Source organism: Aquarana catesbeiana, linkage group LG01 (assembly GCF_042186555.1).
Source record: "Aquarana catesbeiana isolate 2022-GZ linkage group LG01, ASM4218655v1, whole genome shotgun sequence".
Taxonomy (NCBI): domain Eukaryota; kingdom Metazoa; phylum Chordata; class Amphibia; order Anura; family Ranidae; genus Aquarana; species Aquarana catesbeiana.
Window position 1 is genome coordinate 696,148,203 of NC_133324.1, and position 26,728 is coordinate 696,174,930.

Here is a 26,728-nt window from a genome sequence, read left to right on the forward strand (position 1 = left end):
AGGAGGGACCATGGCAGGAAGCAGGCAAGAGAGTAGTCAGGTCCAAGTAGGCGTCAGGCAAGTGAGTAGTCAGGTTAATTGGGGTCGGCAAAAATCAAGCAACTGGCAGGTAAGTATCATAGATCTTTAGATCTCAGGTAGCTGGCGATAAAACACAGCACCAGCCACTTCAAAAGGCAGAAACTTAAAGCGATACAAAACTTTGGTGTAAAGTGATTATAAAAGGCAATTATTATTTTTTTTAATAACAAACATGTTATACTTACCTGCTCTGTGTAATGGTTTTGTGTGGAGCAGTCCCGATCCTCCTCTTCTCGGGTCCCCCCCAGCAATCCTGGCCCTCTTCTCCTGCTGAGTGCCCCCAGAGCAAGCTGCGCCCGGGTACGTGTGGCTAGCTCTCCCACGAAGCATGCTCATCAATGCCTGAGACCAGATGGAAACTGTGGTCATATGAGAAATCCAACATTAAGGCAGTTACCTGACTTAGAGATTAGCCTGCACTGTGTGCAGTAATTAAAATACAGAGTTATATTGAAAAACAACTTGTCCCATGTCACTACACACTGTAACATGTATGTGTTGCATTAGGATGGATGTGCTGAGCCTGCACACACTTTACTAGTCCAGCGTACCTCTGTTACCTCACTCCTAGTAACAGAATGGGGTCCCGCTGAGCACATAGTGCAGACCTCATGCATGCTCTTACTTAACTCTTTCCTTACCGTACCTTGTGACCAGGCCATAGATCTCCGTAACACAGGTTCGGATCCCATGCTATTGGATACCAACCGTTAGGGAGGAAGCCAAAACAGCAGCCCCCTTGATACCGGAGGACCTGGCACCTTATCAGGTACCATGCTTAACGACTGGTTGCTTGTAGCATCACTTGGTCACCCATAACAACAACACCCCTCTTCTTGTCTTACCGAGTTAACCTTTCATAGTAGTTTTACTTCATACTCCATAGTGCTTTACAAACCCAGGTTCTTTGGAATATGCCAGAACCAACATGCACCCATTTGAATAACTTCAGACCAGGCTCATAACTGTTAATATAACTTTACTGAACATTGATACAGCATACAGTTCAATATGATCAACGTCCTGTCCCTAATTCTAACTAAGATAATGTTGTGGCCCAGGCATACCTCCATTAGGTGTGAGTCAATTATGGCATTGTCCATGGCTTGGATGTTCTCCGCAGTTCCAGCACTCAAATTTCCTGATACCGCACTCTCATTCCCGCTCCATGTCAGGGTTTGGACTTGAACCTGGGACCTCTGCTGTGTCTGACAATGATACTTCTCACTGAGCTACCTGAGATGCTGGTCAGCACCCTCTCTGATCCATTGGACAACCCTGCCTTGTTCCTTGACTTCTGCTTAACCTTGAATGAATGAATTATATATCAGTTCATAAAAATTGTGCAAAAGTCCTCCAGATTAATGTTTCTTCAAACATACATGTTCGTATCAACATCAATCTTCAGTGATGACCAATCCCCACACCAGTGTAGAAATTTTCCCAGTGCTCATGAATGTACGCCACGTGACACCTTAAGGCTCTCAGAGCTCTCACCTCTAGTGTTGAGAAATGAATGTATTAAACCAGACACCACAAACTTCCACCTTCTTTGAATGAAACCACTGTAGCTTCCTGTCCACTAGGATCTCACTTGGGTATACTCCATAGTACCTCTTCAAAAATACAAGGTGCGGTCCCTTTAAGAAACTTAAGTATTCATGCAGCCCAAAATACCTTGTCAATTAAAAAATAAGTATAGAAAGAGGGCTCTGATAGTGTAGTTTGTTAAAACCACAGCCTATTTTATTCATTAAAATAGCACTTACAAAAAAGAAACATAAAAAACGCCTTGAAACCATGCATAAAACCAAATACCAAACTTCCTGCTACGTCACTCCAGTCTGCGTCTACAACCGCTCACACCTATCTGCAGGAAGTAATTAAGAAGAATAATATGACTTGCAGTTTTGTAGTCCATCAATACAGCTGTTAGGGAAAGTAAAGAAGTTCTATTTACAGTATTTAATTATTTATTTATTTTTAGGAAAAACAATACATATATTCCAAAAAAAGATCCTGATATGACAGTCCATGAACCTGGGAATTATGCAATTATTTTGTCTGGCAATAATTCAGCTAAAGCTTTACCGTCATTTTTGCGACGCTTTTAACCCCCGCTAATGGTCGAAAAAGGGTTAAAAGCGTCCGCAAAGCGCCGCTGCTTTGGTGGCGCTGCCCATTGATTTCAATGGGCAGGGGTGCTGTAGGAGCGGTGTATACACCGCTCCTACAGCGCCTCCAAGATGCTGCTTGCAGGACTTTTTTTAGCGCCCTGCCAGCGTAAGAGTCCTATGTAGTTGAAACAACTGATCTGTAATGCCGCGTATACACGAGCAGAATGTCCGACAGAAAAAGTCAGACGGAAGCTTTTCATCGTATATTCCGATCGTGTGTATGCCTCATCTGACTTTTTTTTTTGAAAATTCTGACGAACATAGAAATAGCAGGAAAACCGCTCGTCTATATGCTGTTCCAGACTGACCAAAAACGACGCATGCTATGAAGCAAGTTTGAGACAGAAGCGTTCGGTGTGGTAAAACTAGCGTTCATATTGGAGCTAGCACATTCCTCGCTGCTAATTCTGTGATCTTTTCTTCTTTATAATGCTAGAAGAATGAAGTTGTTTTGCTGCTCATATTCACACAGAGTTCTCACAAACTTATTTCTTCATTATTTCTCCTGATCTAATGAATAATATTCTATTTTTTAAAAGCCAGATCTCCATAATAATCTTTACAACTATTTTTTATAGTCATCTTTTATTATTTTTTAATTTCATCAAGATTTTTTAGGATTAATTAAAAATTATTTTCTAGTGACCTCCATATAATTTTTTTTTGTGTGTCAAGTTACCACAATAACATTATTATCTTGTATTTTTTATTAACTTCAACGAGGTTGGTGTCTCTTGTTAATTTGACATTGTCTTTTTGAAATGTACCTGCCTACTCACAAATAAACTGTCCAATTTGAAGAAAAACACATAGGCAAGTATTTTCTGAAAATAAAATATCCATTTATTCTGGGTAACAAAATAAAGAGGAAGGCAACGCTGGAGAAACTTCTGGAATTTGCAAAGCCTTTTGGCCCCCAGGGCACACATCAAATCTGTGGAAAATAAAATTGGAAGCTTGAGGAGTCCATATAATTTGGAGCCCAATCTGGTCCAGGAATCCCAGAGATCAGGACCAGCAGCAGATGACATATCTGTCCCCAGGCTGTGGTACTACCACAGCCTGCATCTTTTGTCAGACCAGACTGAACCCAGGTCATCACTTTCTTCTCTTTGCTGCAGCCTTCCCTCCATGCTTCCCTGCACTCTTCCCTGCACCCTTCCCTGCAGCCTTCCTTGGAGGCTGTGGCTCTGGTGGTGGACTTGCGGCAGGAGGAGAAGGAGGATGGGCTTGCTCATATATGTGGCTGTTCTCAGTCAGCTGGCCCCTCAACCCCTTCTGAAGGGCATCAAAAATAATTCCCTCACAGAGGAGGCATTGGCTCTTCTCCAATTCTAGCAACCTGGTGGCTAGATAGCAGCCATAGGCCTCTTCAGCGTTGGGGGGGCTCCTGAGGACATCGCTGGCTTCCCTAATGAGGCCCAGTGCTGCCTCCTCCGTCATCGCCCCCTTCCTGGGCCTTTTGGTGGTAAGGCAGAGGGGAGGCACCTGGGATTGGGTGAGTCTCCTACTGGGCCCGCTCACCTCCTGGCTGCCACTGGGCCCGCTCACCTCCTGGCTGCCACTGGGCCCACCCTCCTCCTGGCTGCCACTGGGCCCACCCTCATCCTGGCTGCCACTTTCCAGACCCTCCTCCTGGCTGAGCTCATCCTGTGTAAAAAAAAAAAAGGAAGATAGTTTTAGTTTTTGCTTCATCAATCACACACAATTTTCAGCCCATGACTTGTAAATTGAATGTTAATAAATAGAAAAGACTATCATTCTGACCCCAGCATTTTTCAAGCTGGTCACAAACATTTTTGGCCACTACTGTCTATTGATATGTAAATCTCTTTGTTTTAAATAAATTAATTTGTTATCAATTATAACATCTAGTTAACATCATTAATATTAGGACAATAAATATGTCTAAAAATAATATACCTGGCTCCAGCTAGGCGCATCCACTTCTTCCAGGATGGAAGGCCCAGGTTGTTCCTCGTCAGCCTCTGCTGGGGTTGAGGGAAGGGTGGAGGGAAGGCTGCAGGGAAGGGTCGAAAGTGATTCCCTGGCTTCAGTCTGGTCATCCAGAAACCGCAGTTTGTTGAAGTACCACAGCCTGGGTACATACACTTGCACTGCTGATGCTACTGATCGGAGTGATTTCTGGATCTTTTTATGCTCCTTCTTATACATGTTCCTCAAGATCCCAATTTTTTTTTTCCAAGAACTGGATGGTTGCATCGGGGACCCGAGTCTTCACAAATTCCAGAAGTTTCTCCAGCGTTGACTTCCTAACTTGTTTATTATAATATAAGCTGTGTTTCACCTCCCACAAATTCCTCATCTCCCTGTACTTGTCAATGAAACTGGCCATAAATTCTGGGTCCTTAAAGTGATTCATATTTTCTGTAAAGACAATACACAAGACAAAAACACTAATGTCAGCCTAAACTCTCATAATCTTATCCCAATATAGGCCTCAATCTTTAAGCAGTATAGACCACTGATGTTTCAAAGTTAAAACATTTTACCTTTGTTATAGAATGTTTGTCCTCCTTCCTCAGCACACCGAACGTACGTATGACACACGCGTGTTACTTTATATACACTGCGCATGCGTCGCCCGCGTCGGCCGCCCCTGACGCTCTTTCTAGTGTATTCCCCGCCCCTTCTCTTCGGCGCGTAGTAGGAGCGACATGGCGGAGACACAGCAGGTGTGTGTTATTAATTGGAGTAACGAGGAGGAGGAAAGCCCGGAGGCAGAAACGTTCCGATCCCGGAGGCGAAGATTTAAGGCCTCAAATATGTCCTTTGGTGAGATGGTGGAGATGGTGGACATCTTGAGAGTCTGCACACAAATTTTGGGGTATGACGATCAAAGGAGCAATAAGGAAACACTGGTCAGACCTGAAACTGAGGGAGCTGGATTAGTACAAAAGGATCAAGAAAGTGCTTCGAAAAAGTAAGTACTTATCATGTGTTCTGATTATTCTTATTATTGCTGCGCCATGTGATTTTTTTAACTGTAGGACATTTTAAAATGGCACGTTATAGGTTAGTGGGCACAGTAATCGTTCGTAGTAAACATCACTCGCTCATTAAATACGATGTGTTGGGCAGATACAGGTTAAATACATTTGGTCATGCCTAAATATCTGTGTGCTAAGTATACCTTTTGTTTCCTTCTCATAGGGGACCAAAGACTCGGAGGACACCTCTCAACAGAGGACACCAGGAACCCCCCACCTGAGAAGAAGGGGAACTTCAAACACCACACCCCGAGGATCTGGAGGAAAGAGAGGTGGAGGAACTTGGCGAACTTGTCACCACAACAGGTGAGTGTCTGACACTACAGCTTCAGGTAATATATGTATGCTCGCATATTTATAAGACATGTTTTTCACAAATTTTTTAGGTGATTTGCTGGTTGTGGAAGAGCAAGCTCAACATTTCACAAGTGCAAGTGCACAACTACTAATCCAGGACATCATGACATGGAAATGTGAAATCGACATCATAAGAAACAAACTACATTTTATGGAGCAACACATGAAGAACATGATTGATGTGTTGGGGAGAATTTAAAAGATCTTCAAAATACAACCATTTTCTCAATTGTCGTTGTCTTAAAAACACTTTTTTTTAGGAATTAGTAAAAGCCAAATTTTGAAGATGCACACGGTGTGTCAACATGTGCTATCTGCCATCAGGGGATTTCAATGTACGCGTTTGGTGGGTGCAACCCCTTCCTCCCAAATGAAGTAGGTGAGAGGAAGGAGTTGCCCCCCCAAAACACGTGCATTGATCCCCCATGATGGGAGATAGCACTTGTTGACATTAGGCATGGGATCAGGAAGGAAATCCCCAATTTGTGTGCATCTTCAAAATTTGGCTTTTACAGGGGTGACATCACCCCATCTCATGAAGGCAATATCAAGACACTTTGGACACTAGAATGTCTGATATTGCCTTCTGTTTTTCTACATTAAACTTTGTAAGTTCCAGAGTTTTGTATGTTTTATGTTCTTAAACATGCTTATTTACAACAACAAAAAAAATTGTTGTCAACAAAAATTAGATAACGCACATGTGTGAATGTCCACACAGTAAAAAAATTGATAATCAACAATGTGTGGCTTCTTCTTTCAATACCAGTTTTTTAAGGAATTTTGTGTTTACAGTGACAATGGGCCTTATTTACTAAAGGAAAATCCACTTGACACTACACGTGCACTAGGAGAACCTAGGATACAGCCAAAAACAAACACAAGCAATAAAGAAAAATCAACATTTTATCAGATAATATTTTTTTTATTAAAACATTTTTTAGACATTGTCTGGCATAGCAATGGCCCCCTACCCATAAAATAATTTACATATTTTTCCCGAACTTCACGGGCGCTTTGGGGGCCAAGCCAGGGCGGCCAGTATCCAGGCCCGTCAGGGGATTCTCTGTAATAAGTCCGGCCTCAGGCCCAACTGAAGCTATATAATTTTGTGAATTTTTTCTTAAATAATTGTGCAGTATGCAGCAGCATAGGATGATATGTTTGATTTTGTAGTCCGCCATATGGATTGCTGTCAGAAACAGGCAGAACCGGCAGGCCATTATCCTGAAGGTATTCTCAACGACTCTTCTCGCTCTGGCCAGCCGTTAGTTAAAAACCCTCCTCTCCGGGGTGAGGGTCCTTTGGGGGAATAGCCTCATCAGGTGCTCGCCCAGACCGAACACTTCATCTGCAATAAAGATGAAGGGGAGTCCTTCCATGGTATTCGCATCAGGTGACAATGCCAGGCCACCAGTCTGGAGACGCTGGTAAAACTCCGTCTGGGCGAAGACTCCTCCATCCGACATCCGGCCATTCTTCCCCATGTCCACATAGAGGAACTCATATTGTGCCGACACCACCGCCATTAACACTACACTATTAAACCCCTTATAGTTATAATAGTAAGACCCCGAAATGGGGTGGTGGCACGATGTGGACATGCTTCCCATCTATAGCCTCTCCACAGTTGGGAAAGTCCCAACGGTCGGCAAAATGGGAGGCCACAGTCTGCCATTCCTGTGGCTTTGAAGGAAACTGTGGAGTTAAACAAGAAAAAAAATATAAGTACTTTTGCACATAACATTGCAAGCAGATTACACAAAAAACATTCTTGCACAGTATAAGTATAATATTTATTTTAAGGAGTATTTAAAGACAAAAATATAAGGCCCACTTATCAGATTCTTATCAGAGGTGACTTTGGGAGCCAAGAAAAAAAAAGTCTCCAGCACTCTGCCTGAATTTAAGGACACACATAACATTTGTACACATTTTAGGGGGGGGGGTTATAAATTCATTTAAGGACACACATAACATTTGTACACATTTTAGGGGGTGTTTTGGGTAAAGCACTACAATGGAGCTGACAATATACATTGTTAAGTGACTAGGCTATAGGTGTACATGGGCCCAGGATAGCATGCTGGGGAGGTTAGTGAAGGCAAATATGCATGTAGGCCAAAAAAGGAGCATTAAAAGCTTCCAGCATGCATGAGGATAAAGGGGACATTCACAGTATATTACAATCATGGTAATTATGGAATGATGAAAGAAATACAATACATTAGCAAACATTAAATACATATAATGTGATGTTAAAGGAGAAAACTTACCTTAATATAGTCCTTCTGCAGGACCTGGATGATGGCAGAACAGGTCTCTGGGATAATGATCCCCAGAGCCTGGGGGGAGATGCCTGTTGAGAACTTGAGGTCCTGCAGGCTTCTCCCAGTCGCCAAGTACCGCAACGTGGCGACTAGCCTCTGCTCCGGAGTGATGTCTTGCCTCATGCAAGTATCCTGCCTGCTGATATAAGGGGTCCGCAAAACCAACGGACGGTGAAAAATGGGGTCCATCACCCTGAGAAAGTTCCTGAAATCATCAGGATTATTCTCCTGGATCTCACGAAGCAAAGGCATGTGCGAGAATTGGTCACGCTGGAGTAACCAATTCTTGGTCCATGAACTCCTCCTCGCCCTGTTCATGGACTGGACTTGGGTAAAGTATAAACCCCAACACCAAGCCCCCAAGTACTGGACGAGTACGTAACCGCATCATGGTTTCAAAACGGTCGGCTGGTCAGAACAAACTTAACACAACGCACTGAAGAACAGCAAGGCCTGTGAATAGCGAGTTGAAAATCAGCAACAAGCGGACAAGAACGCACTGAAAAAACAGATAAGAACTGACTACACACACTGAAAACCAGATACAAACCCACAGGCACAAACTGAACAGCAGTAAAGCGATCTGAAAAAGCTGGAGTCTGAAAAGTGCGAATCGTCTTTAACCAAACTTCTACTAACACGAGATAAACACGAGATTAGCAGGAGCCCAAAGGGTGGCGCAGTGGCTATTGAACTTCCTTTTTCTAGTCCCGTCGTACGTGCTGTACGTCACCGCGTTCTTGACGGTAAGACTTTGGTGTGATCGTGTGTACACAAGACAGTTTCAGCGGAATTCCGACTGGAAAAGTTTATTCCCACAGGAAAACCGGTCGTGTGTACAGGGCATAAGAATTACACTACCTGCCTCCCTAATATTCATGTTTTGCAGGTGGGTGTAAAAAGATTTTTAAAAATACATACAAATAAAAACCCTTAAAGCGTATCTTCACTGCATCTGAGCACCACAAACCAAAAACTCTATTAAATGAATTTTTAATATTCAATGCAAACTCCCCCATCCATCCATGTCTCTATGCTTTACTCCGTTGAGAAATTGCTTTGAAAAACAACCCCCTAGCATTTCTGGTTGTGGCCATCTTAATTAAAGGGGTTGTAAAGGTATTTTTTTTTTTTTTTTTAAATAACAAACATGTTATACTTACCTTCACTGTGCAGCTCGTTCTGCACAGAGTGGCCCCGAACCTGGTCTTCTGGGGTCCCTCGGCGGCTGTTTCAGCTCCTCCCCGCAAGCATTTACCACCTTAATGCGAGCTCCCTCGCATGGTGGTGAGTGCTTGCGGGCGCGCTCCTGTGATACAGCCGGCGGCTATAGCCGCTCGCTGTATCACTCGGCCCCGCCCCCGGCGCGCCGCGTCATCGGATGTGATTGACAGCAGCGCGAGCCAATGGCTGCGCTGCTTTCAATCCATCCACTGCAGCCAATCAACGACCAGGCTGAGCTGCAATGAAGATGACGAGGACGAGCAGCGAAGATTCGAGGCGTCAGGTAAGTAAAACGGGGGGGCTGGGGGCGGCGGTACTGTCAAAAGTTTTTTCACCTTAATGTATAGAATGCATTAAGGTGAAAAAATTTTTACCTTTACAACCCCTTTAAGGGCAAATGAATCATGTAACATTTACTTCCTGGAATCCATCTGCTCTTAGCTCAGGTATTTTGCATTTCTTCAGTTACTTCCTGGTTTCTTGCCTAGACAAATTAGGTCATATATCCCAGGAGTCTATAGGAGAGGAGGAGAGGAGAAGAGGAGGGGTTTTCTCAGCTGCAGTGCCTTAAAAAAAGTATTCATATCCCTTAAAATTTTCCAAATTTTGTCATGTTACAACCAAAAATGTAAATGGATTTTATTGGGATTTTATTTGATAGACCAACACAAAGTGGCACATAATTAGGACACAGGGGGACCCATCCACACAGGACCCAGTGGGGCCCATCCACACAGGACACAGTGGGGACCCATCCACACAGGACACAGGGGGATCCATCCACACAGGACACAGAGGGGACCCATCCACACAGGACACAGGGGGGACCCATCCACACAGGACACAGGGGGGACCCATCCACACAGGACACAGGGGGGACCCATCCTCACAGGACCCAGGGGGGACCCATCCTCACAGGACCCAGGGGGGACTCATCCACCCAGAACACAGGGGGGATCCATCCACACAGGACACAAGGGGGAAACCATCCACACAGGACACAGGGGAGACCCATCCACACAGGACCCAGGGGGGAACCATCCACACAGGACCCATCCACACAGGACACAAGGGGGAAACCATCCACACAGGACACAGGGGAGACCCATCCACACAGGACCCAAGGGGGACCAATCCACATAGGACACAGGGGGGCCCACCCACACAGGACACAGGGGGGAACCATCCACACAGGACCCATCCACACAGGACACAAGGGGGAAACCATCCACACAGGACACAGGGGAGACCCATCCACACAGGACCCAAGGGGGACCAATCCACATAGGACACAGGGGGGCCCATCCACACAGGACCCAGGGGGGCCCATCCACAAAGGACACAGGGGGGATCCATCCACACAGGACCCAAGGGGGGACCCATCCACACAGGACACAGGGGGGGCCCATCCATACAGGACACAGGGGGGACCCATCCACACAGGACCCAAGGGGGACCCATCCACACAGGAAACAGGGGGGACCCATTCACACAGGACCCAGGGGGGCCCATCCACAAAGGACACAGGGGGGGCCCATCCACACAGGACACAAGGGGGGAACCATCCACACAGGACCCAAGGGGACCCATCCACACAGGACCCAAGAGGGGCTCATCCACACAGGACCCAGGGTCCCATCCACACAGGACCCAGGGGAACCCATCCACATAGGACCCAGGGGGACCCATCCACACAGGACACAGGGGGGCCCATCCACACAGGACACGGGGGGGCCCATCCACACTGGACACAGGGGGGGCCCATCCACACAGGACACAGGGGGGACCCATCCACGCTGGACCCAGGGGGTCCTATCCTCAAAGGACCCAGGGGGGGCCCATCCACACAGGACCCAGGGAGACCCATCCTCACAGGACCCAGGGGAACCCATCCTCACAGGACCCAGGGGGGACTCATCCACCCAGAACACAGGGGGGATCCATCCACACAGGACACAAGGGGGAAACCATCCACACAGGACACAGGGGAGACCCATCCACACAGGACCCAAGGGGGACCAATCCACATAGGACACAGGGGGGCCCACCCACACAGGACACAGGGGGGGCATCCACACAGGACACAGGGGGGCCCATCTACACAGGACCCAGGGGGACCCATCCACACAGGACCCATGGGTACCCATCCACACAGGACACAGGGGGGACCTATTCACACAGAACCCAGGGGGGCCCATCCACAAAGGACACAGGGAGGGCCCATCCACACAGGACACAAGGGGGGAACCATCCACACAGGACACAGGGGGGAACCATCCACACAGGACACAGGGGAGACCCATCCACACAGGACCCAAGGGGACCCATCCACACAGGACCCAAGGGGGGCTCATCCACACAGGACCCAGGGTCCCATCCACACAGGACCCAGGGGAACCCATCCACACAGGACCCAGGGGGACCCATCCACACAGGACACAGGGGGGGCCCATCCACACAGGACACAGGGGGGGCCCATCCACACAGGACACAGGGGGGGCCCATCCACACAGGACACAGGGGGGGCCCATCCACACTGGACACAGGGGAGACCCATCCACACAGGACCCAAGGGGACCCATCCACACAGGACCCAAGGGGGGCTCATCCACACAGGACCCAGGGTCCCATCCACACAGGACCCAGGGGAACCCATCCACACAGGACCCAGGGGAACCCATCCACACAGGACCCAGGGGGACCCATCCACACAGGACACAGGGGGGGCCCATCCACACTGGACACAGGGGGGGCCCATCCACACAGGACACAGGGGAACCCATCCACACTGGACCCAGGGGGTCCTATCCACACAGGACCCAGGGGGACCCATCCACACAGGACACAAGGGGGCCCATCCATACAGGACACAGGGGGACCCATTCACACAGGACACAGGCGGGTCCATCCACACAGGACACAGGTGGGCCCATCCTCATAGGACACAAGGGGGACCTATCCACACAGGACCCAGGGTGGACCCATCCACACAGGACCCAGGGGGACCCATCCATACAGGAACCAGGGGGGCCCATCCACACAGGACACGGGGGACCCATCCACACAGGACACAGGGGAGACCCATCCACACAGGACCCAAGGGGACCCATCCACACAGGACCCAAGGGGGGCTCATCCACACAGGACCCAGGGTCTCATCCACACAGGACCCAGGGGAACTCATCCACATAGGACCCAGGGGGACCCATCCACACAGGACACGGGGGGGCCCATCCACACTGGACACAAGGGGGGCCCATCCACACTGGACACAAGGGGGGCCCATCCACACAGGACACAGGGGGGACCTATCCACACTGGACCCAGGGGGTCCTATCCACAAAGGACACGGGGGGGCCCATCCACACAGGACCCAGGGGGACCCATCCACACAGGACACAGGGGGACCCATCCACACAGGACACAGGGGGGCCCCATCCATACAGGACACAGGGGGGACCCATTCACACAGGACTCAGAAGGGCCCATCCACAAAGGACACAGGGGGGGAACCATCCACACAGGACACAGGGGGGAACCATCCACACAGGGGGGACCCATCCACACAGGACCCAAGGGGGGCTCATCCACACAGGACCCAGGGTCCCATCCACACAGGACCCAGGGGAACCCATCCACATAGGACCCAGGGGGACCCATCCACACAGGACACAGGGAGGCCCATCCACACAGGACATGGGGGGGGCCATCCACACTGGACACAGGGGGGGGGCCATCCACACTGGACCCAAGGGGTCCTATCCACAAAGGACACAGGGGGGCCCATCCACACAGGACCCAGGGGGACCCATCCACACAGAACACAGGGGGGCCCATCCATACAGGACCCAGGGGGACCCATCCATACAGGACCCAGGGGGACCCATCCTCACAGGACACAGGGGGACCCATCCACACAGGACCCAGGGGGACCCATTTACACAGGACACGGGGGGGACCCATTCACACAGGACCCAGAAGGGCCCATCCACAAAGGACACAGGGGGGGAATCATCCACACAGGACACAGGGGGGAACCATCCACACAGGGGGGACCCATCCACACAGGACCCAAGGGGGGCTCATCCACACAGGACCCAGGGTCCCATCCACACAGGACATGGGGGGGCCCATCCACACTGGACACAGGGGGGGCCCATCCACACTGGACACAGGGGGGGCCCATCCACACTGGACACAGGGGGGGCCCATCCACACAGGACACAGGGGGACCCATCCACACAGGACCCAGGGGGACCCATCCACACAGGACCCAGGGGGACCCATCCACACAGAACACAGGGGGGGGCATCCATACAGGACACAGGGGAGACCCATCCACACAGGACCCAGGGGGGGAAACATCCACATAGGACCCAGGGGGACCCATCCACACAGGACACAGGGGGGCCCATCCACACAGGACACAGGGGGGCCCATCCACACAGTACACGGGGGAGCCCATCCACACTGGACACAGGGGGGGCCCATCCACACAGGACACAGGGGGGACCCATCCACACTGGACCCAGGGGGTCCTATCCTCAAAGGACCCAGGGGGGGCCCATCCACACAGGACCCAGGGGAACCCATCCTCACAGGACCCAGGGGAACCTATCCTCACAGGACCCAGGGGGGACTCATCCACCCAGAACACAGGGGGGATCCATCCACACAGGACACAAGGGGGAAACCATCCACACAGGACACAGGGGAGACCCATCCACACAGGACCCAAGGGGGACCAATCCACATAGGACACAGGGGGGCCCACCCACACAGGACACAGGGGGGGGGCCATCCACACAGGACACAGGGGGGCCAATCCACACAGGACGCAGGGGGGTCCATCCACAAAGGACACAGGGGGGCCCATCCACACAGGACCCAGGGGGACCCATCCATACAGGACCCATGGGTACCCATCCACACAGGACACAGGGGGGACCCATTCACACAGGACCCAGGGGGGCCCATCCACAAAGGACACAGGGAGGGCCCATCCACACAGGACACAAGGGGGGAACCATCCACACAGGACACAAGGGGGGAACCATTCACACAGGACCCAAGGGGACCCATCCACACAGGACCCAAGGGGGGCTCATCCACACAGGACCCAAGGGGGGCTCATCCACACAGGACCCAGGGTAACCCATCCACACAGGACCCAGGGGGACCCATCCACACAGGACACGGGGGGGCCCTTCCACACAGGACACGGGGGGGCCCATCCACACAGGACACGGGGGGGCCCATCCACACAGGACATGGGGGGGCCCATCCACACAGGACATGGGGGGGCCCATCCACACTGGACACAGGGGGGGGCCCATCCACACAGGACACAGGGGGACCCATCCACACTGGACCCAGGGGGTCCTATCCACACAGGACCCAGGGGGGACCCATCCACACAGGACACAAGGGGGCCCATCCATACAGGACACAGGGGGACCCATTCACACAGGACACAGGGGGGACCCATTCACACAGGACCCAGGGGGGCCCATCCACAAAGGACACAGGGGGGGCCCATCCATATAGGACACAGGGGGACCCATCCACACAGGACCCAGGGGGACCCATTCACACAGGACACAGGGGGGACCCATTCACACAGGACCCAGAAGGGCCCATCCACAAAGGACCCAGGGAGTCCTATCCACAAAGGACACAGGGGGGCCCATCCACACAGGACCCAGGGGGACCCATCCACACAGAACACAGGGGGGCCCATCCATACAGGACCCAGGGGGACCCATCCTCACAGGACACAGGGGGCCCCATCCACAAAGGACACAGGGGGGCCCATCCACACAGGACCCAGGGGGACCCATCCACACAGAACACAGGGGGGCCCATCCATACAGGACCCAGGGGGACCCATCCTCACAGGACACAGGGGGCCCCATCCATACAGGACACAGGGGGACCCATCCACACAGGACCCAGGGGGACCCATTTACACAGGACACAGGGGGGACCCATTCGGGCCCATCCACAAAGGACACAGGGGGGGAACCGTCCACACAGGACACAGGGGGGAACCATCCACACAGGGGGGACCCATCCACACAGGACCCAAGGGGGGCTCATCCACACAGGACCCAGGGTCCCATCCACACAGGACCCAGGGGAACCCATCCACATAGGACCCAGGGGGACCTATCCACACAGGACACAGGGGGGGACCCATCCACACAGGACATGGGGAGGCCCATCCACACTGGACACAGGGGGGGCCCATCCACACAGGACACAGGGGGGCCCATCCACACAGGACACAGGGGGGCCCATCCACACAGGACCCAGGGGGACCCATCCACACAGAACACAGGGGGGCCCATTCATACAGGACACAGGGGGACCCATCCACACAGGACCCAAGGGGACCCATCCACACAGGACACAGGGGGGACCCATTCACACAGGACCCAGGGGGCCCATCCACAAAGGACACAGGGGGGGCCCATCCACACAGGACACAGAGAAAACCCATTCACACAAGACCAAGGGGGACCCATCCACACAGGACCCATGGGGGCCCATCCACATAGGACACAGGGAGAACCCATCCACACAGGATCTAGGGGGGACCCATCCACACAGGACCTAGGGGGGCCATCCTCATAGGACACAAAGGGGGACCCATCCACACAGGATCCAGGGTGGACCCATCCACACAGGACACAGGAGGAACCCATCCACACAGGACACAGGAGGGACCCATCCACACAGGACACAAGGGGGACCAATCCAAACAGGACCCAGGGGGGACCCATCCACACAGGACCCGGGGGGGCCCATCCACACAGGACACAGGGGGGCCCATCCATACAGGACACAGGGGGGCCCATCCACACAGGACACGGGGGGACCCATCCACACAGGACCCAGGGGGGTCCCATCCACACAGGACCCAGGGGGGACCCATCCACACAGGACCCAGGGGGGACCCATCCACACAGGACACAGGGGGGACCCATCCACACAGGACACAGGGGGGCCCATCCACACAGGACACAGGGGGATCCATCCACACAGGACCCAGGGGGGACACATCCACACAGGACCTTGGGAGGCCCATCCACACATGAAACAGGGGGGATCCATCTGCACAAGACACAGGGGGGATCCATCCGCACAAGACACAGGGGGGACCCATCCACACAGGACACAGGGGGGACCCATCCACACAGGACACAGGGGGGACCCATCCACACAGGACACAGGGGGGACCCATCCACAAAGGACACAGGGGTGACACATCCACACAGGACCCTGGGAGGCCCATCCACACAGGAAACAGGGGGGATCCATCCACACAAGACACAGGGGGGACCCATCCACACAGGACACAGGGGGGACCCATCCACACAGGACACAGGGGGGACCCATCCACACAGGACACAGGGGGACCCATCCACACAGGACAACCTTTTCAGGAAGTGAAAGATAGCTTAGCAATAAAGGGAGATAGGGTTGTCGGTGAAGAACAGGAAGTAGCTGATGTCTAGCTTCGATAAGACTTTCTAAGTTAAACACAAGGGGGGGCATCCACACGGGACACAGGGGGGACCCATCCACACAGGGCCCAGGGGGGCCCATCCACAAAGGACACAGGGGGGCCCATCCACACAGGACGCAGGGAGAACTCATCCACACTGGACCCAGGGGGTCCTATCCACAAAGGACACAGGGGGGCCATCCACACAGGACCCAGGGGGACCCATCCACACAGGACACAGGGGGGCCCATCCATACAGGACACAGGGGGGACACATCACCTTGGGAGGCCCATCCACACATGAAACAGGGGGGATCCATCCGCACAAGACACAGGGGGGACCCATCCACACAGGACACAGGGGGGACCCATCCACAAAGGACACAGGGGGGACACATCCACACAGGACCCTGGGAGGCCCATCCACACAGGAAACAGGGGGGATCCATCCACACAAGACACAGGGGGGCCCATCCATACAGGACACAGGGGGACCCATCCACACAGGACCCAGGGGGACCCATCCACACAGGGGGGGACCCATTCACACAGGACCCAGGGGGGCCATCCACAAAGGACACAGGGGGGGCCCATCCACACAGGACTCAGGGGGGACCTATCCACACAGGACACAGGGGGTGCACATCCACACAGGACACAGGCGGGACCATCCACACAGGACACAGGTGGGCCCATCCTCATAGGACACAAGGGGGGACACATCCACACAGGAAACAGGGGGGATCCATCCGCACAGGACACAGGGGGGATCCATCCGCACAGGACACAGGGGGATCCATCCGCACAGGGCACAGGGGGGATCCATCCGCACAGGACACAGGGGGGATCCATCCGCACAGGACACAGGGGGGATCCATCCGCACAGGACACAGGGGGGATCCATCCGCACAGGACACAGGGGGGATCCATCCGCACAGGACACAGGGGGGATCCATCCGCACAGGACACAGGGGGGATCCATCCGCACAGGACACAGGGGGGATCCATCCGCACAGGACACAGGGGGGATCCATCCGCACAGGACACAGGGGGGACCCATCCACACAGGACTTTTCAGGAAGTGAAAGATAGCTTAGCAAATTCTGATAAAGGGAGATAGGGTTGTCGGTGAAAAACAGGAAGTAGCTGATGTCTAGCTTCGATAAGACTTTCTAAGCTAAACAATCAGCTAGCCAGAAAATGAATAATATCAAAGATAATGATAATTAACATATTATTAATAGGAACAATTTCATTTTTGACTGGACTTCCACTTTAATGTAATAGGAGGTCTCATTGAGCAGTGGAGAGGATTGGAAGCTATGAAGATGAGCTATTACAGGAATTTGTATGCAATCTTTATATCATCATTCATTTTTCAGGTTATTGAAAGGCATACCTTTGGCTAGGTAAGCAAATTAACAGACCACCTTTTTCCTATATTGGACATTACCTTGTTAATTTTTGGGGGAGCATTCCAACTGAAAACAACAGACTAACCTACCTGTTCCTTGGTTTTGCATTACACCTATCCAGCTTTGTTTCTTGCGTAATCATTGTATTGACTTTCCTAATCTGACCTTCCTTCCGTCTCTGTGGCTCTTTTAGTGACTGTAGACCTGTCACTACTTCTCCATAAGGCTTGGCATAACAATATCATATACAGAACTTGCCATGACAACTGAGACTCTCCTCTTCTCAGCCTGTATTCTCCAACAGACTGTGTGTAAAAAGGACCTTCATACATTGGAAATTAAAAGGTTAACTTTCCTACAATATATTATAACCATTGTAAATCTTTGACTGACTAAATGGCTATAGAGGGAAGGATTATGGTTGTTCGTATGCAGTCCAACAAACCACTTGGTCCACGTATTTTATTACATGTTAACAGTCATTTGATTTACAAGGCTTAATGTTACTTAACCAGTTCCTGTACAAACAAAATTATTATAACATAATCACTAAACTTGTTTAGGATTTTATGTAATTATCAAAGCATTTTCAGTAGCAAGAGTAACAGTCTTGTGTAGGCCATAAGTTTGACTTGCCTACAGCAGTGCTTCAGAGACTTTGTTCACTGTACTGTAGTGCAGGCATCGCTAAATGGCGGGCTGCTATCTGGACCCAGACCAGGTGACAATCTTATTTGAGCAACTACAGCTGCTGATGTCATCCTCACTACAGGACAGAAGGTGCGTCAGGTCTGAACAGAAGGTGTGAGCTCCCCACCTTTTCAAGTTAACAAGTGGGAGATTCATTGACTGATGGTTTGGCTATCTTAGCAATCAACCTCTTATTAACATAGAACTCTCCTGTGGTCCATCCAGACCTGCTGTACCCCATGTCTTCTGCCCTGCTGTGGATAGAACTGTAGAGGGGGGAAAAAGTTGATCTAAAAGGGGCTGAGGATATTGATATGAGGGGTGAGCTGTGATGTGAAGCAGGGACTGAGGACACTAATGTAAATGGGGGGGAGCTGTGATGTGCTGGGGGGACTGGGATACAAAGGAGGGGGATGTTAAGGAAGGACTGAGACTGCTATAAAGGGATTGCACTGATGAGACTGCTCTGATGAGATTGCACTGATGAGACTGCTATAAAGAGATTGCACTGGTGAGACTGCTATAAAGAGATTGCACTGATGAGACTGCTCTGATGACATTGCACTGATGAGACTGCTATAAAGAGATTGCACTGATGAGACTGCTCTGATGACATTGCACTGATGAGACTGCTCTAAAGAGATTGCACTGATGAGACTGCTCTGATGAGATAGCACTGATGAGACTGCTCTGATGAAATTGCACAGATGAGACTGCTCTGATGACATTGCACTGATGAGACTGCTCTGATGAAATTGCACAGATGAGACTGCTCTGATGACATTGCACTGATGAGACTGCTCTGATGAGATTGCACTGATGAAACTGTTCTGATGAGATAGCACTGATGAGACTACTCGGATGAAATTGCACAGATGAGACTGCTCTGATGAGACTGCTCTAAACAGATTGCATTGATGAGATTGCACTGATGAGACTGCTCTGATGACATTGCACTGATGAGACTGCTCTAAAGAGATTGCACTGATGAGACTGCTCTAAAGAGATTGCACTGATGAGACTGCTCTGATGACATTGCACTGATGAGACTGCTCTAAAGAGAGTGCACTGATGGGATTTCTCTGATGACATTGCACTGATGAGACTGCTGTAAAGAGATTGCACTGATGAGACTGCTCTGATGAGATAGCACTGATGAGACTGCTCTGATGAAATTGCACAGATGAGACTTCTCTGATGAGACTGCACAGACGAGACTGCACTAACGAGACCCATGGCACAATCTGTCACTGCGATCTGTCACATACTATGTCCATGAATGGATGTCATTCATAAAAAAATAGTGACAATCACTATTAAAACATTGTTTACTATGATTCAGTTTATAAATAAACAGGAGCCTTTGTACAGAGTACTTCCTGTTCATTCATCTGCAGTGCAGCTGATGCTGCAGAGAAATAATTGGGGATCAACAGTATGTCCTCAATTTCTTCCACTGTGTCAAAAGTAAGATATCAGGGGTCCGTTTAGACCTCTGATATTTCACCAAAGGCTCTTTCAAAAAATAATTGAACATTGTTTTTTTTTCCCAAGGGCCCATTCACGTGGGATCTCTGGCCCACACAGTGTAAATGAGCAGTTTGTGTAGCTGAAGCTGTCTGCTACTCTATGGGGAAGCAGCAGCTGTATGAACACAGCCACAGGTCCTCATTTGACTAATGTACAGGTATGGGTGTGCTTTATTACCTCAATACACTTTATCTTTTAGATATGGCAGTCCGTTTGTAAATTATTCCATGTTTGTGCTAATGATTTTCAATATTCGCTTGATATGGAGGGGTCAGGTAGGCTGCACCTTATAGCAGGAATACACGGTTAGAAAATCTCCCGATCGCTCGACCAAACAAAACAGCGTTCGTTGGCCGAAATTGGCGCCAACATTAACCAATCAAACAAAAATCTTTAAAAGAGCAATCGATTTCATACAGTGTTGACATCTCACATACAAGTGGGGTCTTCTGCTAGTTCCGCTCAAGCGTGATAATGTTCAAGACACTGAAAGAACAGGAGGAAAAATATTGGAGGATCTGGAATCCCTACTTTCAATATAGGGAACAGACTCTCCTATCTGAGTAATGTTGGTCAATCTTGAGATAGTTATTTGTAAAATAATAGAGACTGGGCAGTGAATATGGCTGAGATGGCCTTATGGGGGGGGGGGGGGTGGGGGGTTGGATGGGGGGGGAGGTGAGAGGTGAGGGGGAGGAGGATTCAATGGTTTGTTTTTTTTCTCTCTCCTTGTCTATCTCTCTGCCTATAGAGGCAAAACCAGGACTTGTTTTTGGAAAGGAGAAAGAAATGGTGCTTATTTTGAGATTTAGAGATTGAGCATGTAACATGATAATTAATATCAATTAGAATTAAGATAAGCATATGGAAAAATGCAGCGCATGTACAAATGAATATAGGTCTTTAAAATGGTGAAACAGTCAAGAAATAACTAATTGACCACAGGTGCCTTGAAACACAAACGTCCATAGATGGATGTGAATGTCCAACCGCACAGGAGGTATAAGTACTCCAAGGGGTGGTGATGGTCTGATGGTTGTCAAAAAACACCTGGCATCATACAGCGACTTCCCAACCGAGAAACCGGGTCCCAATGGGTCATTCAGAGAAAGTGCAAAAAAGCCTCTTACCAGATCCTGTGGATTCCCATGTCAGCGACAGGGAATCGCATGCGCAGTTTGTCACAAATGACGTGGAATGGGAGCTCAGGAATCGCCAATCTCTTGGATTGTGGTCTGTATGGATCTCGGCCGGCAACCGGATGGGTCCTCACAACGAACCGTCCTCACACCGAACCGTCCCAGCGTGCATCAGAAGTTTCACAAACGGTCCCCCGAAAGGAGCAGTTGGAGGGACTGGATCTCATGCGGTAAATGTGGAAACAAAAAGAATGTGCCTCCACATGGTGCAGATAAAAAAGGGTGTTTTTATTGACAAAAACGACCATACACAAATAAAAGCGTGATCACGGTGGATAAAAACAAATGGGCAACAAAGAGAGTGGTGTATGTAACCGACGTGTTTCAACCTATTCCACATAATTGTTTGAATTCTATCGGGACATTTGTTGCTAAGATTTTGCAAGAAGATATTTGAGTTTCTCCTGAGAGTTTCCTTTTCTGTCTCTTTCCTGCTATTTCCTAAAGTTTGACTGTTCAATAAAGCATTGAAAATGTACTCCAGTGTTGGTGTGTGTGTCGTCCAGCAGTAAACTCAACGGAACCCCTAGACCCGATGCCGGTGAAACAGAGGGAAGCAAAGCGAAGGTAACAGACCCGCTTAAACGAGCAGCTCCACCGAGAGTTATTGCTACACTGGCTATTAAAATGTACAAATGCAGCAATTTATAATTTAGATGAAAGGTTTAGCGCTGGGAAACACTTTTTGAAAGCTAAAAAGTGCATTTTATATACAACTATACAGATCAGACCAAAATGAGGAGAAATGAGGGACAGAGGGACATTGCTCCAAATCAGGGACAGTCCCTCGAAATCAGGGACAGTTGGGAGCTATGGGTGTCCCCCATTCCCATCTCAAAAAGTTGGGAGGTATGTAACAGAAGCCAGGAGTCAGGTGTGTAAAACTCTCAGTATCCCTCTGTATGAATGGCAATCACACAGGACTAATAATCACACTATGAAGTCAGAGATATAACACTAATACAACTCTGAAGCACGATGTACAGCATTGTACACAAGGAGAAGCATCCAAGCTCTCTGTCGCACAGCATTCTGGGGAGTGTAGTTCTGGGATGGCCGCACAACAACTCCCAAGAAGCCTTGCGGTCACAGGTCATGTGCTATCCGTCAGCCCAATCCCGAGGTGAGATGCCCGGAGGAGGCGGAGCTAGGCTCTTACCTGTAACTGTTGCTACAAACGCTTTGTGGGAGGAGATGTGGTTGTCAGTGTTGGAGTGGGAATCGTGGGAATAGTGCGGCTATGTGCTGACAGGGTGTAGTGTGGTGGGTGAGACTGTGTAGGACATGGAGGGGGTGAGGGACAGAGGCGCTCTGCAGGAGGACGAGGATGACGGAGGAGGAGGATGGGACAGCCGCTCATCATCATACACTGACTGCAGCAGCTGTTGCTCCAGGTAACATGACCAGCCAGTCACCAGTATATACTGTGTGTAGTTCTGGAAACTTCATCATCCTGTCCAACAACTCTCCTAACAAGCAATACACCCCCTACAAGCCAGGCTCCTCTGCCCCCCACACTGAGCTATTCTGATATGCGTATCTAAAGTCATATCAAGTACATTAAAGCCCCATATACGCGATCCGATTATCGAATGAATGGTCGTCCGTTTTTATTTTGCATGCCAATGCCAATCAGATCGAATCTGATGAGTTTACTAAAGTCACGAAAATTCCCGTATGACAGAATAAAAATTCAGAAGTGATGTCATGTGTTGTAATGCATTTGTATTGCATTTTCGAACGATAGCTGTACTGAACTGTCCTGATCGGCTCTGGAAAGCTCTGTACTAACGATCCGATTATCGTACGATCGATTCGATTTTCGGATCGTGTGTACGGGGCTTAAAGCCCCTTTCACACTTGTGCGACTTGTCCTGTGACTTGGGACTGACAAGTCGCACCCCATGCTTTCCAATGAGTACCGTTCATATCTGCTCACATCTGCACTACTTTGGTCTGACTTTGATGCGACTTGAGGTCCATAGACCTCAAGATTACACAGGCGTTGCTTCAAGTCGTGTGACTTTTAGGTCACACAAGTGTGAAAGGGTCCTAAAGGGCATTTTTACTTTTTAGATGGTCTGATGAGGGATCAGACCCCCTGTCAGGTTTTCATTGCTGGTTGTGTTCTGCTCAGCCCCTTTCACATGGACCGTGCAATCAGATCTGCCTGTCTGTTATTCAGGTGATGTGTACTGCCTTGTCATGGCCCATACACACGATCCGAAAATCATACGACAGACCGTTCGACTTTTTTTGCTTAATAGTAGAAATTGAATAGGTTACTAAAGTCACGAAAATTGTCGTACGACAGAAAAAAAAAAAAAATCGGAAGTGATGTCATGTGTTGTAATGTATTTGTATTGTATTTTCGGATGGCAACTGTACTGACTAAACGAAAATCGTACGAGGAAAAATTTCATGCTTGTCCAATCGGATGAATTGTGATCGGCTCTGTACGAACGATCCGATTATTGTACGATAGCGGCGAAAGCGGTATTTTTCATCCGATTTTCGGGTCGTGTGTACTGGCCACATTAGTCTATGGGCAGGTGGATGTCAGTGTCTGTATTCCTCTGATTACATCCAGGTCCAATAAAAAAAAAAAAAAAAAAAAGATCAGCACCCCTTTTGTCTTTCTGGACCTAAATGTGTCGGATTCTAGGTGGTCCGAACTAAGTGGACAGAGGTCCGTTTTCACATGCCCATACGTAGATCCAACACACATCTGTAAAGGACTGGTTACAGAAGAATACTGAATGGGCACAGATGTCCTGTCCCGTCCTGCTCCCATTGAGCAGGGGATCTGTTTACAGAAAGGGTTAAAGAATATGTAAACCCAACACTTCATATTCCTGATATGTGCCTGTTGTAGTATGCACTTGTATATGAGAGTCTCCTGTTCTCTTTGTATTGCTTCCGTTGAAATCCCTGGTGTTCCTAACAGTCCGTCTGTTTTCGTATCAAAAACTGACCACACTAGGCATGAGCATAGCGTGGTCAGTTCTCTAGCTGTGCTGGGAACTCAGCCTGCTCTCACCCAATGATCAGGCTTGTCCTGATCCTGACACCCCCCCCCCACACACATACAGCCTTTCACTAGGAAGATTAGTGTTCTGCTGTTTCTCCTCCCCAGCTCTCTAAGCTCCTTATGCAGCTGAGAACAGAAGGTATGTGATTGCTTATAAAAAAAAAAAAAAAAAAAAAAAAGCATTTAAAATAGAAAAGAAAAGCAAAACATTTGTACATAAATATAAAAGAAATATATAATATGAATGGGTTCTTTTACTAGGTACGGGTTTACATATACTTTAAAAATGATCACGCAGCCTTGAGATCTACTGATCTGGAACTAATGAACTAGAAAAATTCATCCAGACCGGCCAAATTTCAATTAATCTCTGGCCATTCTGGTCCTTGAGTTAATGTAATGATTGACCCCTCTCAAATGGGACTGTTTGGTATATTTTCATTTGATCAGCGCTTGCAGCCAATTAGCTGCATTCCCTGATCAGTGCAGGAGTCCCGCTGTCAAAATACTGTAGTGTTTCATCCACCTCAAATTTGTAGATGGGGGAATTTTGCTTGTGGTGGTTTTTTTTTTTTTTTTTTTTTTTTTTTATCAGACGGCTAGCTGATCAAAAAAAAAAAAAAATCTATCCATGGCCAGCTTTAGTTCCTTCTTTCTCTGTGATAAGAGGAAGGGGCTGGCTCTGCAATGTAAACACTACACTGTTTACCTTTGTGATCACAGTGATTGGTTAATTTAACATTCAGCATACACAGCATGACACGTATGTAATACTTGTAGCCTGTGCTGAAATAGTATCAATAGTGGTACACTGCAGAGTTTTTAATACTGGTACACAAATATGGGGCTAATAGTGGAAGGAAGAAATGCCCTTATGTCAGCGGTGTCATTTAAAAGAAAAATAAATCTCGGCATTGGTGGTGTCACTGAAAGGAAAAATGTCCCTCCGTCAGTGGTGTTGCTAAGAGGAAAAATGGCACTGCCTCAATAGGAAAAAAAAATGCTACTGTGTTGCGGAGGTAAGTCTGAGCAGGACAGGTAGGCCTCTGTCAGTGGGATGAAGGAGAGGTGGGCTCTGAGGGATATAAAAAAAGGGGGGGGGGGGGATGGACTAAAAGGGCTCCTCAGGCGCCCGTTTGGGAAATTCACCCTCTCTATTTGTCCCGTTTACAATTATCATTGAAAGTAATAGTAAAAGAAAATCCTATATTTTGGGTTGTCCCCAGAAAAGTAATAGAGAATAAATCTTCCAATGGGGACACTAGTTCTGGTGACCTGGGGGTCCCCAAGGAATTCCCTTAAAGTGTTAAACCCCCCAAAAATAGACATCCTGGTCCCTTGAAGCAGATTAAACAGCATAGTCCTTGTGCTGTGTAATCTGCCCCCCCTCTAAACTGTAATAAAAAAAAAAAACCTGCCTGATCCTGTATACCCACCCCTCTCTGTGCTGACCATGAAAATCGGGGCTGCTGAGCCCTGACCACCGCGGTCAGAGTATGTCCATTCGTCATTCACAGCTCTGCTCTCCTCCTCACCCCCTCCTCCCTGCCTGTCAGCTCTGTGGTCTGTGTTTCTGTCTCCGCCCCCTCATCCCCGCTGCTATTAGTACAAATAAAAGTTTATATATGTTCTCCCTGTGCCTGCGTGGGTTTCCTCCGGGTACTCCGGTTTCCTCCCACACTCCAAAGACAAGCTGGTAGGTAATTGGATCCTGTCTAAATTGTCCCTAGTATATATGAATGTGAGTTAGGGACCTTAGATTGTAAGCTCCTTGAGGGTAGGGACTGATGCGAATGTACAATGTATATGTAAAGCGCTGCGTAAATTGATGGCGCTATATAAGTACCTGAAATAAATAAAAATAAATAATATATGGTCACTGCCAGCCCCTCTATTATAGTTAGGCATAGCACACTGTATAAGTCTTTTATAAAAACGAGGCTTGTAAATAATGATTTAGCGGGATCCTCAGGCCGGTCACGTAACTCTCGGACGGTTTCCAGGGCTACTGCAGGAGGGGCTGAGCGGCCATGTGACCTCCCTGGCTGAGGTAACGGAGATCTTGGCCCCTCCTGCAGTAGCCATGTATCGGAGTTGTACAGCAGCCGTGAGTCACGTGACCGGCCTGAAGATAGCTCTAAATCGGTATTTACAAGCCTCCTTTTTTAAGACT

At 49.3% G+C, this 26,728-nt stretch overlaps 1 protein-coding gene and 1 long non-coding RNA gene across 3 annotated transcripts in view; one reads left to right on the forward strand and one right to left on the reverse strand.

The window, feature by feature from the left end:
• The window catches only part of LOC141111427 (uncharacterized), an 81,850-nt gene extending 63,449 nt beyond the window's left edge, over positions 1–18,401 (reverse strand). Inside the window, exon 1 of the long non-coding RNA XR_012236421.1 lies at positions 18,195–18,401. This is a non-coding gene — a long non-coding RNA (uncharacterized lncRNA). The remainder of the gene's footprint in view (positions 1–18,194) is intronic.
• The window catches only part of INTU (inturned planar cell polarity protein), a 191,336-nt gene that overhangs the window by 3,776 nt on the left and 160,832 nt on the right, over positions 1–26,728 (forward strand). Inside the window, exon 1 of one of the 2 annotated variants that reach the window (XM_073603688.1) lies at positions 22,264–22,918. The exons of the other annotated variant lie outside the window; for it this stretch is intronic. Coding sequence (XP_073459789.1) covers positions 22,809–22,918 — 110 coding nt within the window. The 5' untranslated portion in view covers positions 22,264–22,808. Of the gene's footprint in view, positions 1–22,263; positions 22,919–26,728 lie in introns of those variants that run through there. 2 annotated transcript variants of the gene reach the window in all.